The following is a 13,319-nucleotide window of genomic DNA, read 5'->3' as shown; positions in this document are numbered from 1 at the left end:
AGGAGAAGCGCTTGAACCTGGGAGGCAGAGGTTGCAGTCAGCCAAGATGACGCCACTGCATTCATTACAGCCTGGTGGCAGGGTGAGACTCTGTCTCCAAAAAAAAAAGAAACCAGTCAAGTTCAGGAAGCTGAACTGGGACTCGGTGGGGATGTAGGGGCCGGTGCGCGTTCAGCCCCTGGCTTCCGTTCACTGTAGATTATCTGCATCTTCCAGCTCTGATATCTTTGCACTACATTTGTTTTCTGTGGTTTGGAAAATGCAAAACAGCAACAGAAAAAAGAGTATAAATTCTATTAGAGGAGAAGCCGATGACTCTTGGATATATGATTTATATATTAAATTGCAAGTTTGCACGTCTGCAGAGCCTGTTGAAAATTTAATGGCTAATATTCTTAACTGTAGCAAAAGTAAATTATGTATGAAAGGGGTTGACTTTCTTCTCTTTTCTTGCAATAATGATTTCCCTCCCTGCTGAGGACAGAGAGAGAGAGAGAGAGATGAGGAGGAGGGGAAGGAGGGAGGAAGGAGGAGGAAGGATGTGGCGGTGCTCTGAGGAGAGAAACCAGATAATAGTATAAACATCCATCAGACTGCAGGAGGAAAATTGGATTTCAGCAGGACTTGTGCAGAAGAGCAAAGCTCTGTGTGTCGGGTGTGCGGTGAGCTTCTCGCCCTGATAAATCTCCTATTAAAACACGGAAAAGGTGGGTGGCAGGGAGGCCCGCGTTCCTCCTAGCCTGCTCTGAATTCAGAGTCTCTGAATAACCCAGGAGAGAGCTGCCACCTAAGCAGGGCCGGGCATTTAGAGAATGACTGACCAGCCCCTTCTCTGATTCTAGGGGACCCCTGGAAAGCCGGGACCACGGGGGCAGCGAGGCCCAACGGTAACCGCCCTTTCAGCTTGTGGGCATGTCTGGGACACGGGAGTATGATTTAGGGAGCACGTGCTGGGGGCTGGGGGAAGGCGGTGTCTGTGAGTCGGGACTTGAGCTGACTTTCCTTCTCTCCCATCTGTCCAGGGTCCAAGGGGTGAAAGAGGCCCCCGGGGCATCACTGGGAAACCCGGCCCCAAGGTACGTGTTTGGCCTCCTGGGTGGTGGGTGGCATGAACCCAAGTTGCAAAGCTACAGGGATACGGAGCATCTGAGGGTGTCTGTGACCATTTTTATTGAGAAAAAAAAAAAAAAAACCAGGACCTTTTCTTAGGTGTATTTAAGAAGCAGCTTGTCCCCTCCAGCAGCCTCTGGATGCCTTAGATGAGATTTAATTAAGTAATTGAGAACGATGGTCATGAGATGTGGCCCCAGCAGAGCAGGGGCAGGGCCTCGCCCCAACACCTGGGACCCCAAAGACAGCAGCAGGGGTCAGGTCCACCACAGACTCACCCGCCCTGGTCAGGAAGCCCTCTTTCCTCTCTTGAAAGGGGTTTGAGAGCTGCAGAGGCCTCTACCAGAACTTTCTGGCAGGGGAAGGCCCAGGCCGGCCTCGTGCACATTCTTCCCACTGAGGGACGTTGAAGCCACTCCTTGGGTGGAGAATCTGGACACAGACCCAACAGGCGGGCTGCTCCTACCTGTCCAGGATGCCACTCCAGAGCGGGTTCCTGCTGGGATAAGTCTTCCAGTGGCTGAGGGGCCGACCTGGCCTGTCCCTCAGCTGACCGGAATGTACCCACAGGCTACCCTGAACTCCTCTGGGACAAGCTCTGGTGCACTTCTCATGCCTGGTGAGCTGACATGAGGCTCACCTATGGGAACTCAGAGCAGCAGCTGTCATGTGGGGGTGGCCCTAGAACGGGTCCCTGCGTTCTGCCTCTGCTTGACTTTTCGAGGCGCTCGAGGCTGGGCCACAACCTTTGTCCCACTCAGGAGAGTACTCTGGAAATGTCCAGCCTTGTAGACGCTGGGCGGTCAGCTGCGTGCAGAGGCGGGGGACAGGCTGGGCGGTCAGCTGCGTGCAGAGGCGGGGGACAGGCTGGGCGGTCAGCTGCGTGCAGAGGTGGGGGACAGGCTGGGCGGTCAGCTGCGTGCAAAGGCAGGGGGACAGGCAGGCTTTAGTAGCCACAGATCAGCGCCAATGCCTTCTGCCCCTTACTGAGGGTCAGGGCCACCTTGAGGGGTGCACGCAGGTGCAATATTTGACTCAAACGTTTTGATGACGTTATGGGCCAGAGTCTTTTCATCTAAATAATAACAATCATAATCTTTTCCCCCTCTCTCCTTCCTTTTCAAGGGCAACTCTGGAGGTGACGGCCCAGCTGGCCCTCCTGGTGAACGGGTAAGCAGCTGGAGCCTTCGGGGGTGTCTCCGAGGGCAGAGCCTGCCTCGAATGCCCCCTGCACTTTGTCCTGGGGTGGGCTGGGGCCAGGGAAGGACACCTCAGACCCTGCTGAAGGGTAGGGTTTTCCTAAGATCCCAAGAATAGGTCACGCCCAGGGAGTGAACTCTTCCGTACGTCAGGGACCTCGACCCCAGCCCTGGTCTTGGGGTTTGGGAATGGCAGAGATGACAGGAAATGGGTCCCAGGCTCCATCCTGCCCCCAAGGGTGGGGCAGGGTGAGGGAGGGGCTGGAATAATGGAGGAAAGGCCACGGGGGTGGCGAGAAATGACACCTGCATTCCGAGAGCCACCGGCACAGACACGTCAGCCACAGGAGCTGCTCGGAAGAGACCTCTTATCCTCAAACTGGCCTTTCTCTGTTCCCAGGGACCCAACGGACCCCAAGGACCCACGGGATTTCCTGGACCAAAGGGCCCCCCTGTAAGTAATGGCTTCCTTACTGGGCCAGCATTGCCTGTCCCTTCCGACACCGCCTGCTTGTCTCCGAGGTCTGCTCGGAGCTCCTCACAGTGGCCGGTGGGTGGAGGGAGGCCCGAGGTGAAATTCTGGCTGCTCAGATGAGGGGGAGACCCCCGCCCAAGGCTACTGCAGGGCAGTCCGTGACTGTGTCCCATTGCCGGGCCGCCGGCGCTGGAGAGAGCTGCGCGCTGGGGTCCTCTCTCCTTTACACTGAAGTGATTTTCTCACCCAATTCTGTGTTAGTGCCTTGGGGCCGCCATCACGAATGACCAGGAACTGAGTGTGGCTTAGAACTGGGTGTGGCTCTTCTCTCACAGCCCTGGAGGCCAGAAGTTAGAGAACTAAGTGTGGTCAGTCGGAGCGGGCACCTTCTGGAAGCTTCTCCCGGGGCGCTGGTAGCTGCCGCCAGTCCTTGGCACCCAGTGGCCTGTGCACGCTCACCCTGGCCGCTGCCTCCATCTTCACGTGGACTTCCTTCTGTGTCTTTCTGTCTTCTAATCTCTTTCTTTTTTTTTTTGTTTTTTGAGACAGAGTCTCGCTCTGTCGCCCAGGCTGGAGTGCAGTGGCACGATCTCGGCCCGCTGCAACCTCCGCCTCCTGGGATCAAGCCATTCTCCTGCCTCAGCCTCCAGAGTAGCTGGGATTACAGGTGTGCGCTGCCACACCCAGCTAATTGTTGTATTTTTAGTGGAGACGGGGTTTCACCGTGTTGGCCAGGATGGTGTCGAACTCCTGACCTCAGGTGATCCACCCGCCTCGGCCTCCCAGATTGCTGGGGTTACAGGCGTGAGCCACCACGCCCGGACTTCTCTTTTGTTTTATAAGGATACCAGTCCCTGGGCTGGGCCCACACCCATCTTGGTTGGCTTCATCCTAATTCAGTTACACTGGCAAAGACCCCATTTCCAAGTGAGGTCACAGGCACAGGTTCTGGGAGGGACATGTCCTTTTGGGGGACACACTTCGCCTTACGACAGGTGGGATGTATCTCCTCCAGTATCAACAACCATCTAGCAGTGGGATTATGATCCAGCAGGCCTGGCAGGGCTGGTGGGGAGGGGGTTGGACTTTGCATCCGACAGACTCAGGTCCTGGCGCCGCCTGTGCCACCTGCTGCTGGACCTCGGGATGCCAAGTGGCCTCTTCTGCCTCGGTTTCTCCCTTGGGAGATGAGGGCGACAACAGCACGTCCCTTGGGGCAGTTGTGAGGATTTTGTAGGATGACGGGCAGGCACCAAGGGCAGCCTTAGATTTGTTGTCACTGTCCCCCTGCCTGCTGGATGATTGTCCTTCTCAGAGGATGTGCAGGGACAGGAGCCATGGAAATAACGGTCACTCCACGTGGCATTAAATCTCAAAGGTGGGTGCTTCTCAGACACGAATGAACCTCCTTTCCTTTGGTTTTTTTCTTCAGGGCCCTCCAGGCAAGGATGGACTCCCGGGGCACCCTGGACAGAGAGGCGAGACTGTGAGTATCCTGGGTGCTGGGGGACGTGGCTGGCTGGCTCTCTGAACACCCTGCACGTGGGCACAGCCCTCGCTGCCCAGTGCCATCTAGGACCCTCCTGGCCTGAGAGAGACAGGTTGGCCCCAGAAAGGCTCCCAAGGGCCGGGCCAGCTTCCACTGACTCAGAGCCGGGCTATGAGGCAGGGCCGGGGCAGAGCAGTCCTGCTGGCTGGCAGCGCCTTGTGGCATCTGTGGGCGGAAGGCAGGTGCTGGCTGTGGGCTGGTTTTGGAAACTGGTAAGAGTTCACATTTAAAGATATACACAGATTATCCTGGGCAGACTGAAGCCTCGTGCATCCAGCCTTATTTTCCCTTTGGAATAATGCTGAGTGCCACCCAGCTTGAGGGATACGTCTTTTAATTGGGAAAGTGCTGGGAAAGGGTCTACATGTTACTCAGTGTCATTCAGTCATTCGATGCTGCAGCACTTCAAGAGGGCGGCTGCGGGCCACGTACCATCCCCACCCACGTTTACCCAGGCCCTTTCAGCTCCAATCCAGGGGGTCTGGAGGATGCCTGCGATGTCCCCTTTACAGTAAAGAAGACACGCGCAAGTCAGGTGGAAGTGGCCTCTAACTGGTCATGCCGCTGGGCACATGGTCTTTGCAGCCAAAGACTCCACGTTGACCTTGCCCTTCACTTTAGAAGTGCCTATCATGGGCCGGGCGCAGTGGCTCAAGCCTGTAATCCCAGCACTTTGGGAGGCCGAGACGGGCGGATCACTAGGTCAGGAGATCGAGACCATCCTGGCTAACACGGTGAAACCCCATCTCTACTAAAAAAAAGACAAAAAACTAGCCGGGCAAGGTGACAGGCGCCTGTAGTCCCAGCTACTCGGGAGGCCGAGGCAGGAGAATGGCGTGAACCCGGGAGGCGGAGCTTGCAGTGAGCTGAGATCCGGCCACTGCACTCCAGCCTGGGCGGCAGAGCGAGACTCTGTCTTAAAAAAAAAAAGAAATACATATCACAGGCTACTTCACCTAGACCAGAAAGGACTCCAACGTTTTCAGTTGGGAGAAAAAGCCCTCATCAGAAATGGGATCATTTTCCTGGCCCCATCAGCCCTTTGGAATTTGACCCAGCTCCCTAAAGGTGTGTTTCAGGAAAGGGTGCGGGCACGCCGGTGACCTGGCCCACACCTGCAAGCTTGGGACTCCAGGCTTTGACTCTCTGGGGACGTGCAGTGTCGGGCGACTTCCTCATCGCCACACTGTGTTCCTTCTCTGAGTGCCCACCTGCTCTGTCCGGCTTAAAGGATGAATTACACAAATGCAGCATTTCCCACCAAGGAGACTGGGGGGCATGCCAGGGTCACTGCAAGGGTCTCTGCAGCCAGGTTTCTAGGGGTCAGGGTCTCTACAGGACCAGCAAAAGCAGGTCCCCTCGCGGAATGGGTCTGTGAGTGCCCTGTTGAATATATTCTCCGTGCCTGCTTTGACAAAACCCCCTTTGTCTGTCTGTGGTTCGTTGTGATGAAACCTCTTTTAATTCTACCTTCACTGGTGTTCTGCGTGGCGCGTGCTGCCTGGTAAATGGGGATTGCTTTGCTCTTTTGTTTATAGAGAAAAATTAAAACATTTCTTCTGAGCTTTGCATATTTTTCTCTAATGCCTTTTCAAGGAGACAAGATAGAAGGTTTTACCTATTATGTGCTTTTCTCCCTCTGACTTATACTGGACGGAGGCTGGTAAAAGAATTAAGCTGCTCGTCTCTGCTCAGAAAGTTGCGCATGTACTTCCAGCTGCCTTCTGCCACCGCGGCCGCCTCCCTAGACACAGGGCGCTGGAGTGATGCCAGTGGGCGCTCCATGTCTCTGAGACCCACTTGGGGCACAGCATCTCCTCCATGGGCTAGTCCAGACAAGCCCACCAGAAAGAGCTTCTCTGGAGTGTTGATTTCCTTCTTTTTTTAAAAAATGAAACAGAAATGGTCATTATTTCTCCTAAATGTGAGCCAGAAACTTATTTCTCAGCAAAGGGCTGAGCTCATATTCCGTCCCCAACAGCCAGGAGTGGCTGAGGGCCCCTGGGGGAGGCCTTTTTTTGTTTTGTGTTAACATTGACGTTAGCAAAACTTAACCAAGGCTCCTGTCTCCCCTCGGGTTCTTGGGCTCTTCTCCCCGGGTCCACTGAGCAGGGCATGCCCTTATCACCTGTCCACCACCCCTTCCTTCTGACCCCGTAAGTGTAACGTACATTAGAAACGATCATTCTAGCCAGCTGTATACAACTGAGCTGGGCTTAAAGGAGAGAGCCCTTCTGGAGTTTGCAAAGAAACTGAATCTGGGCTGGCCACAGTGGCTCACTTCTATAATCCCAGCACTTTGGGAGGCCGAGATGGGCAGATCACCTGAGATCGGGAGTTTGAGACCAGCCTGGCCAACATGGTGAAACCCCGTCTCTATTAAAAATTAGCCAGTCCTGGTGGCAGGCACCTGTAATCCCAGCTACTCAGGAGGCTGAGGCAGGAGAATTGCTTGAACCCAGGAGACGGAGGCTGCAGTGAGCCGAGATCGTGCCATTGCATTCCAGCCTGGGCAACAAGAGTGAAACTCCGTCTCAAAAAAAAAAACAAAAAAAACTGAATCTGCCATGGGTTCTTATGGCCTGGTGGCTTGGTGTGAGACTGTGCCACTGGCTGCTGGACAATGAGGCAGTGAGCCCAGGCCTGGGGCCGTTCACCCTCCAGCCCTAGCTTGGCCTCGGGGCCAGCCACCTTCTCCTCCAGAGTCTAGAGTTTGCCTCGAGGCCTCTGGGTGGAAGGTGTGCATGTCTCCACCAGTGTCATGTGGCACCTGCAGGTGGCTTCTCGCTGGCACCTGTCATGCTCTGCAGAGGTGCCCGGAAATGAAGCTTGTGTTGCCTTAAGGTCATCTTTCTCCTCTGAGGGAGAGTACAGAAAGCGTGGCGACACCCACAGCCAAGCCAGGATCGTTACCTACGCGTGAGCATGCAGAGCGGGCGTGAGATATTCCCGCTGAATCAAGCTAAAAATAACGCATCCAAGCTGCCGCGTTATGAAAGCAGCTGGCTCTCGCTCTAGCCTGTTTTAAATACATGCTGAGGAGCACACGGGCAGAGTCACCTGTCGTGCATCAGAGGCATTCATGCCAAAGCAGGGCAGTCGCCACAGAGCCACTGCTGAGTAACAGCCAGAGGTAGCCCCCGGTCCAGAAAGGGCACTGAGCCGACTCAGAAAAGGAACGCTTGGTGACATGATAAAGGTGAATTGCATCGGCCTAAAGATGCAGAGGCAGAAGAGCAGCCAGTGAGATGAGCTTGTGTGGCTTCGTTACCCTTGTGAAATTAGTGCAAAGGCACAGTGGCTCACCCCTGTAATCCCAGCACTTTGGGAGGCTGAGGCAGGTGGATCATGAGGTTGGGAGTTCGAGGCCAGCCTGACCAACGTGGTGAAACCCTGTCTCTACTAAAAATACAAAAATTAGCTGGGTGTGGTGGTGTGTGCCTGTAGTCCCAGCTACCCAGGAGGGTGAGGCAGGAGAATCACTTGAACCTGGGAGGCAGAGGTTGCAGTGAGCGGAGATCGAGCCACTGCACTCCAGCCGGGGTGACAGAGCGAGACTCTCCATCTGGGAAAAAAAAATGAAACAAGAGACATGGGCCTCTCACACAAAGTCTGGAACATCTACTATGGGGGAAGGGAGGTGGGGGCAAGCATCCTGCTGAGAACAGCGCAGGGCGGGGTGGCGCAGGCCACTGTAGCACCCTCAGTGCAGTGACTCTCTTTTGACAGGGTTTCCAAGGCAAGACTGGCCCTCCAGGCCCCCCAGGCGTGGTCGGCCCTCAGGTAAGCTCCAGTCTTCCCGAATTCCATGGGTCACCCGGTGTCACTTGCCCGCAGGGAAGAGGGTCCCAGCCCGGGCGTCTGCTCCCTCCACGATTCTGGAGGTGCAGGTGCTGCTGAGAGGTTGTCTTACGTCCTGAATGCTAGTCAGTGTGAGGCTCGCCCCCACACACGAGCAAAGATGTGTTTGCCCTCGACGCGAACCCAGCACGCAGGCCAAGGAAGGCTGCCCGAGGCTCACAGCGTGGCTGGGGCCAGACCTGGGCCAGCTCAGGAACTGGGCTCATCGCTGCTGTGGGTGTCCAAGGCAGCTAACTCTTCCTGCCACTGGGCCCAGTGGGTGCCACGGGCCTGCCGTTCTAACCGCAGATCGGTGGCAGATCAGTGGCAGGAGTGGCTTAGAGCCAGGATGGATGGCTTAGAGCTGTGAAACGGGGAGGGGTCACCTTGTGTCCTAGAAAGCGCACACCTCATGTAGTGGTAAGATGTGGACCCGCTGCAGCCACAGAACTGAAGGGCATGTGGGCTCTGCCCCTGGTGTGGCTTTTCTCCCATCCTCAGCCTGTCCTGTGGCTGAATCAGCCTCTCTCAGGGCATGTCCCAGGAAGGCAGGCTTGGCTGTGCCTCCTGAAGGCGCCAGGTTGGGGAAGAGGGCCACGCGGGGCACAGCAGGGGCCAGGCAGTGAGCAGCGCACCAGCACCCACCCTCTGGATTGTTGCCAGGAAGAGAAGGCTTGCAAAGGCACTTGGAGGTTTGGTGGGCCTGCAGCAGGCCTTTGCCTCCGTGACCAGGGCTGTTCTTAGGTTTAGGAAGAAATGCTCGCTCCCTTGCAAGTCACTCGAAACATTTGTGGCTGACACTGATTTTCCCCACAGGGTCCCACGGGAGAAACGGGCCCAATGGGTGAGCGTGGCCACCCTGGGCCCCCTGGACCCCCCGGTGAACAGGGGCTTCCGGGCCTTGCTGGAAAAGAAGGGACGAAGGTGAGTTTCTGGAACCTTCTGTGTCAGCTCAGGCGTTTCCTAAGGAATCATTTTGGGACTTGGTGTTTTTCTTGCTCTTTTCTGATGAATGGGTAATTCCTGAAACAGACGCTCCTCATGCCAGTTCACTCCCCAGACCGCACGATTTACTCACTTTTGCTTGATTCACTTCAGGAGTCGTGCTGACCTGCTCAGGGATGGGCTTGAAGGGGGAGTGCAGGGGTCATCACCATCCTCCACCGTCTGCTCTCTCCCCAGCTGCCAGCCCTGCTCCCAGAAATAGATAAAAAGCTCTGGGACTTCGTGCGTCCATAATACATTTAGCAGAAAGTGGCCCTTTTAAAAACCCCTCACCCCAGCCAGGTGCGGTGGCTCATGCCTGTAATCCCAGCACTTTTGCAGGCTGAGGCAGGTGGATCACCTGAGGTCAGGAAGTTGAGACCAGCCTGGCCAACATCTCTACTAAAAATACAGAAGTTAGCTGGGTGTGGTGGTGTGCACCTGTAATCCCGCCTACTTGGGAGGCTGAGGCAGGAGAATCGCTTGAACCCGGGAAGCGGAGGTTGCAGTGAGCCGAGATCGTACCACTGCACTCCAGCCTGGTTAACACCAATGAAACTCTGGTTTTTTGTTTTTTCTTGTTTGTTTGTTTTTTAAAAAAACAGCCCTCACCCCAAGAGCCTGAGAAATTATAAAAGTGAAAAGCAAACGTGTTTTTGTCCCACCTCTTGGTGCCAGCTCCAACTACCCTCTTTTCTTTTATTTATTTATTTATTTATTTATTTATTTATTTATTTATTTTTTGAGACGGAGTCTCACTCTGTCGCCCAGGCTGGAGTGCAGTGGCCGGATCTCAGCTCACTGCAAGCTCCGCCTCCTGGGTTCCCGCCATTCTCCTGCCTCAGCCTCCCCAGTAGCTGGGACTACAGGCGCCCGCCACCTCGCCCGGCTAGTTTTTTGTATTTTTTAGTAGAGACGGGGTTTCACCGGGTTAGCCAGGATGGTCTCGATCTCCTGACCTCGTGATCCGCCCGTCTCGGCCTCCCAAAGTGCTGGGATTACAGGCTTGAGCCACCGCGCCCGGCCTACCCTCTTTTCATATCTCCTCCCGTGGGCGCCCCAGAGTGAGTGGCCATAACTTGCTGTGTTAGCACAAAAATAGCCCTTCCCTTTCAGCTCTTCCATAAGGGATGCTGCAAAGGCAAACTCTCCAGCCTGTAGGACCACGGAAGAGTAAGCCTGAAAAATAACAAAGTGAAGCAAATGAAGAAATAGTGAAAAAAAAACCCACACACCCGTGTGTGCATGTAGATATAGGAATCAAAACACATGTGTACACGCACACGTGTGTGTATTCTAGACACAAAGAGAGCTCTCCAGGCTTGGAAAGGCGGCCACGGGCATTTGACCTGCTCGTTTGAAAACCGCGCTGTGCTCCACATTGGACCCCAGAGAATAGTTTGGAAGCAATCAAAGCTTTACTGTACCTCAGGGAGAGTCGAGGCTAAGTGGTGACTTTTTTTTCAGAAAATGTGGTTTCAGGCGTGAAGAAGTCCCTTAAGCGATAAATCCATTTAGGACAATGCCTTTAACGCTGTTTTGACCATGGATTTCTTTGAGCATGGTCTTACAGGGAGCCCCAAATCTATGGAAAAGGTAGATGTACCCTCAGCTGCCACGGGGCCCATCGTAGCCCTTAAGGGCCTTGGGAGGAAGGACCCAGGAACCCCATGGAGCAGGGGCAGGGTCAGATTTGCACGCAGAGCCTGCCAGATGGGCATGGCTTCCAGGCAGAGGCTCAGGCTGTGCTCCCACGTGTGGACTGCTGAGTCCAGTCACGACTCTGGAAAGTGGCCAGGAGAAGCCCAATCCAACCCAAGTCCAGGGGTGTCTGATGAGAAGGCCCCAACGCTTGGCCTCGCTCTGGGGCGGCTGAGAGGTCTGCATCGCTGGCTCCAAGAAAACTCATTTCTGACTCTGTTTTCAGGGTGACCCAGGCCCCGCAGGCCTCCCTGGGAAAGATGGCCCTCCAGGATTACGTGGTTTCCCTGGGGACCGAGGGCTTCCTGGTCCAGTGGTGAGTGAGAGGCCAGGCGGGGAATGAAGTGGGACAGGATGCAGCCCTGGAGGCCTCTCCCCGCGTGCCCTTGACCAACCTTTTCATGGCTTTGCAGGGAGCTCTTGGACTGAAAGGCAACGAAGGGCCCCCTGGCCCGCCAGGCCCTGCGGTGAGTCAAAGCCTTTGTCCCATCCTCTTTCTCGAATCCTACTCTCCAGGTCAGAAGGGGCAGTCCCTGAGAGCCCAGAGCATGCAGCTGCCCCAGACCCCTGAGGATCCTGGGGAGGACATGGAGGGGGGAAGATGGCCTTTGGGGAGATGTGGATGGCGCATCCCAAGCCCGCAGCCAGGATGATGAAGGGTCCTGGGGCACACCGAGGAAAGGAGAGCGCTGGGCAGCCTGTAGGGCAGGAGGAGCAAGGAGAAAGCCTGTCCACCTAGCGTGGGTCTGGGCTGGGCCAGCAGGGGAAGAAACAGACGTGGGTCTCCCGGGACTCTGAAGATGCACGCCAAAGCCAGGCTGCCCACGGCGGGGGGCACACTGGGCAGGATGGCCCTCTCGATTAGGCCAGGTACCCACCCATCCATATGCCAGCCCCCAGGCAAGGCATTCCTTGGAAAATGCACACCATGGAGGAGCACAGTAGAGAGGGGCATGGGTGCCCTGTGGGCATATGGGCCCTGGAGGGGAGTGGGTGCCCCATGGGCATGGGGGCCCTGGAGGAGAGGGGGCACCCCGCAGGCATGTGGGCCCTGGAGGAGAGGGGGTACCCTGCGGGCCCTAGAGGGGAGGGAGTGCCAGGCTTCCAGAACAGGGAGCCTGTTGAAGGCAAGTACACCACAGGGCACACTGTCAGACACCAAGGGGAGGAGCACCTGGGAGCTTGGAGTTACAGGAGAACACAGAGCCCCGAAAGCTAGACCGGGTAATTTGTGCTTGCAAAGGGCCATAGGGAGCCACTGTGGGCTCTAGAGTGAGCAGCAGGTAAGTGGAGGGATCAGCTGGTACTTTACAAAGTCACGTCCACGCAGTTTGAGAGCCTTTGAAAGAGACTGTTTTCTTGCTCCACTTCAGGGATCTCCAGGGGAGAGAGGTCCAGCCGGAGCCGCTGGGCCCATTGGAATTCCAGGGAGACCTGGGCCCCAGGGACCCCCAGGGCCAGCAGGAGAGAAAGGGGCTCCTGTAAGTACTGCCTTGGATCGGGGGAGCCCTTCCCTCAGAGGTGCTGGGGTCGTTCCGTGTCCAGCCTTGTCCCTCCTCCTGTGATGACCCCAGGGGTATTTCCTTGGGATTGGGGATAGCGTGGGATTTGTGGCCTTCTGGGACAGAGGGAGTGTCCCACAGTGACCTGGTGACCTGCCCGAGGAGCACAGGAGGAGCCCTGGCGCCAACCACATTCTTCCTGCCATTAGCTGAGCCAAAGGGGCCCTGCGGGGATGATGCTGGGCAGGGCTCAGCCTGTCCACGCCTGCATGCTGGTGTTCCCACCCGTGTGGACAGAGGAAGGGGCCGAAGACAGTCAGTGACCTGTGGACTTGGTCTCCGTCCACCCTCAGTGCCACCTGTGTGGTCGGGCCACAGCTGCCCACTGTGTAAACTGCTCCCCGCTACTGGCCTAGACCCATGGCTGGGCTCTTCATGGGAAAGGATATTTGAAACTGGGGAGTCGCGTTTCTTGGTTGGGGGGCAGGTGTAGAGAGCAGATGTCCAGCAAAGAAGGGGCAGGGGATGGGTGGATAACAGGAAGACGAAGCACCTTCCTCTGTGTCCAGGAAAAGTCCACCTACTGGTGAGCCCCAAATTTTGCAGGCTTTGTGGAGCCTCAGGAGTGGAGAGGAGCATGTCTTGAGGCCGCCCAGATCTTGGTCTCCATGAAGGAGATGAGTGAGCGCCCTTGCCTAGATGCCTCCTGCCAGCCTGCTTTCATGAATAACCCACAAAATACCACTTACCATCCAGAAGTGGTCCTCCCTGACCCGTATTTGACTTCTGCCACACAATTTTGCGATGTCCCCTACCCCTGCATTCAATCAGCTATGGAGACCAATTTAATTAATCTCAGCTTTTCCTTCCCAGTACGGACAGTCAGAGTGAGCTTGAGTTCTCTGGGGCAATCAGCAGGTATCAACGCAGACCATCTCAAATTGAGTTAGGTCTGAGTG

The 13,319-nt window shown here is 55.9% G+C and overlaps 1 protein-coding gene across 2 annotated transcripts in view; it reads left to right on the top strand.

Annotated features, from left to right (window-relative positions):
* COL5A1 (collagen type V alpha 1 chain) overlaps nucleotides 1-13,319 on the top strand; it is a 203,676-nt gene that overhangs the window by 150,694 nt on the left and 39,663 nt on the right. For both annotated transcript variants that reach the window (XM_025358858.1, XM_025358857.1), the window contains exons 33-42: nucleotides 843-887; nucleotides 1,023-1,076; nucleotides 2,236-2,280; nucleotides 2,710-2,763; nucleotides 4,217-4,270; nucleotides 8,063-8,116; nucleotides 8,990-9,097; nucleotides 11,085-11,174; nucleotides 11,272-11,325; nucleotides 12,232-12,339. In XM_025358858.1, the coding sequence (XP_025214643.1) occupies nucleotides 843-887; nucleotides 1,023-1,076; nucleotides 2,236-2,280; nucleotides 2,710-2,763; nucleotides 4,217-4,270; nucleotides 8,063-8,116; nucleotides 8,990-9,097; nucleotides 11,085-11,174; nucleotides 11,272-11,325; nucleotides 12,232-12,339 (666 nt within the window). The remainder of the gene's footprint in view (nucleotides 1-842; nucleotides 888-1,022; nucleotides 1,077-2,235; nucleotides 2,281-2,709; nucleotides 2,764-4,216; nucleotides 4,271-8,062; nucleotides 8,117-8,989; nucleotides 9,098-11,084; nucleotides 11,175-11,271; nucleotides 11,326-12,231; nucleotides 12,340-13,319) is intronic.

Source organism: Theropithecus gelada, chromosome 15 (genome assembly GCF_003255815.1).
Source record: "Theropithecus gelada isolate Dixy chromosome 15, Tgel_1.0, whole genome shotgun sequence".
Taxonomy (NCBI): domain Eukaryota; kingdom Metazoa; phylum Chordata; class Mammalia; order Primates; family Cercopithecidae; genus Theropithecus; species Theropithecus gelada.
This window is presented reverse-complemented; position numbering and strand designations above follow the sequence as displayed.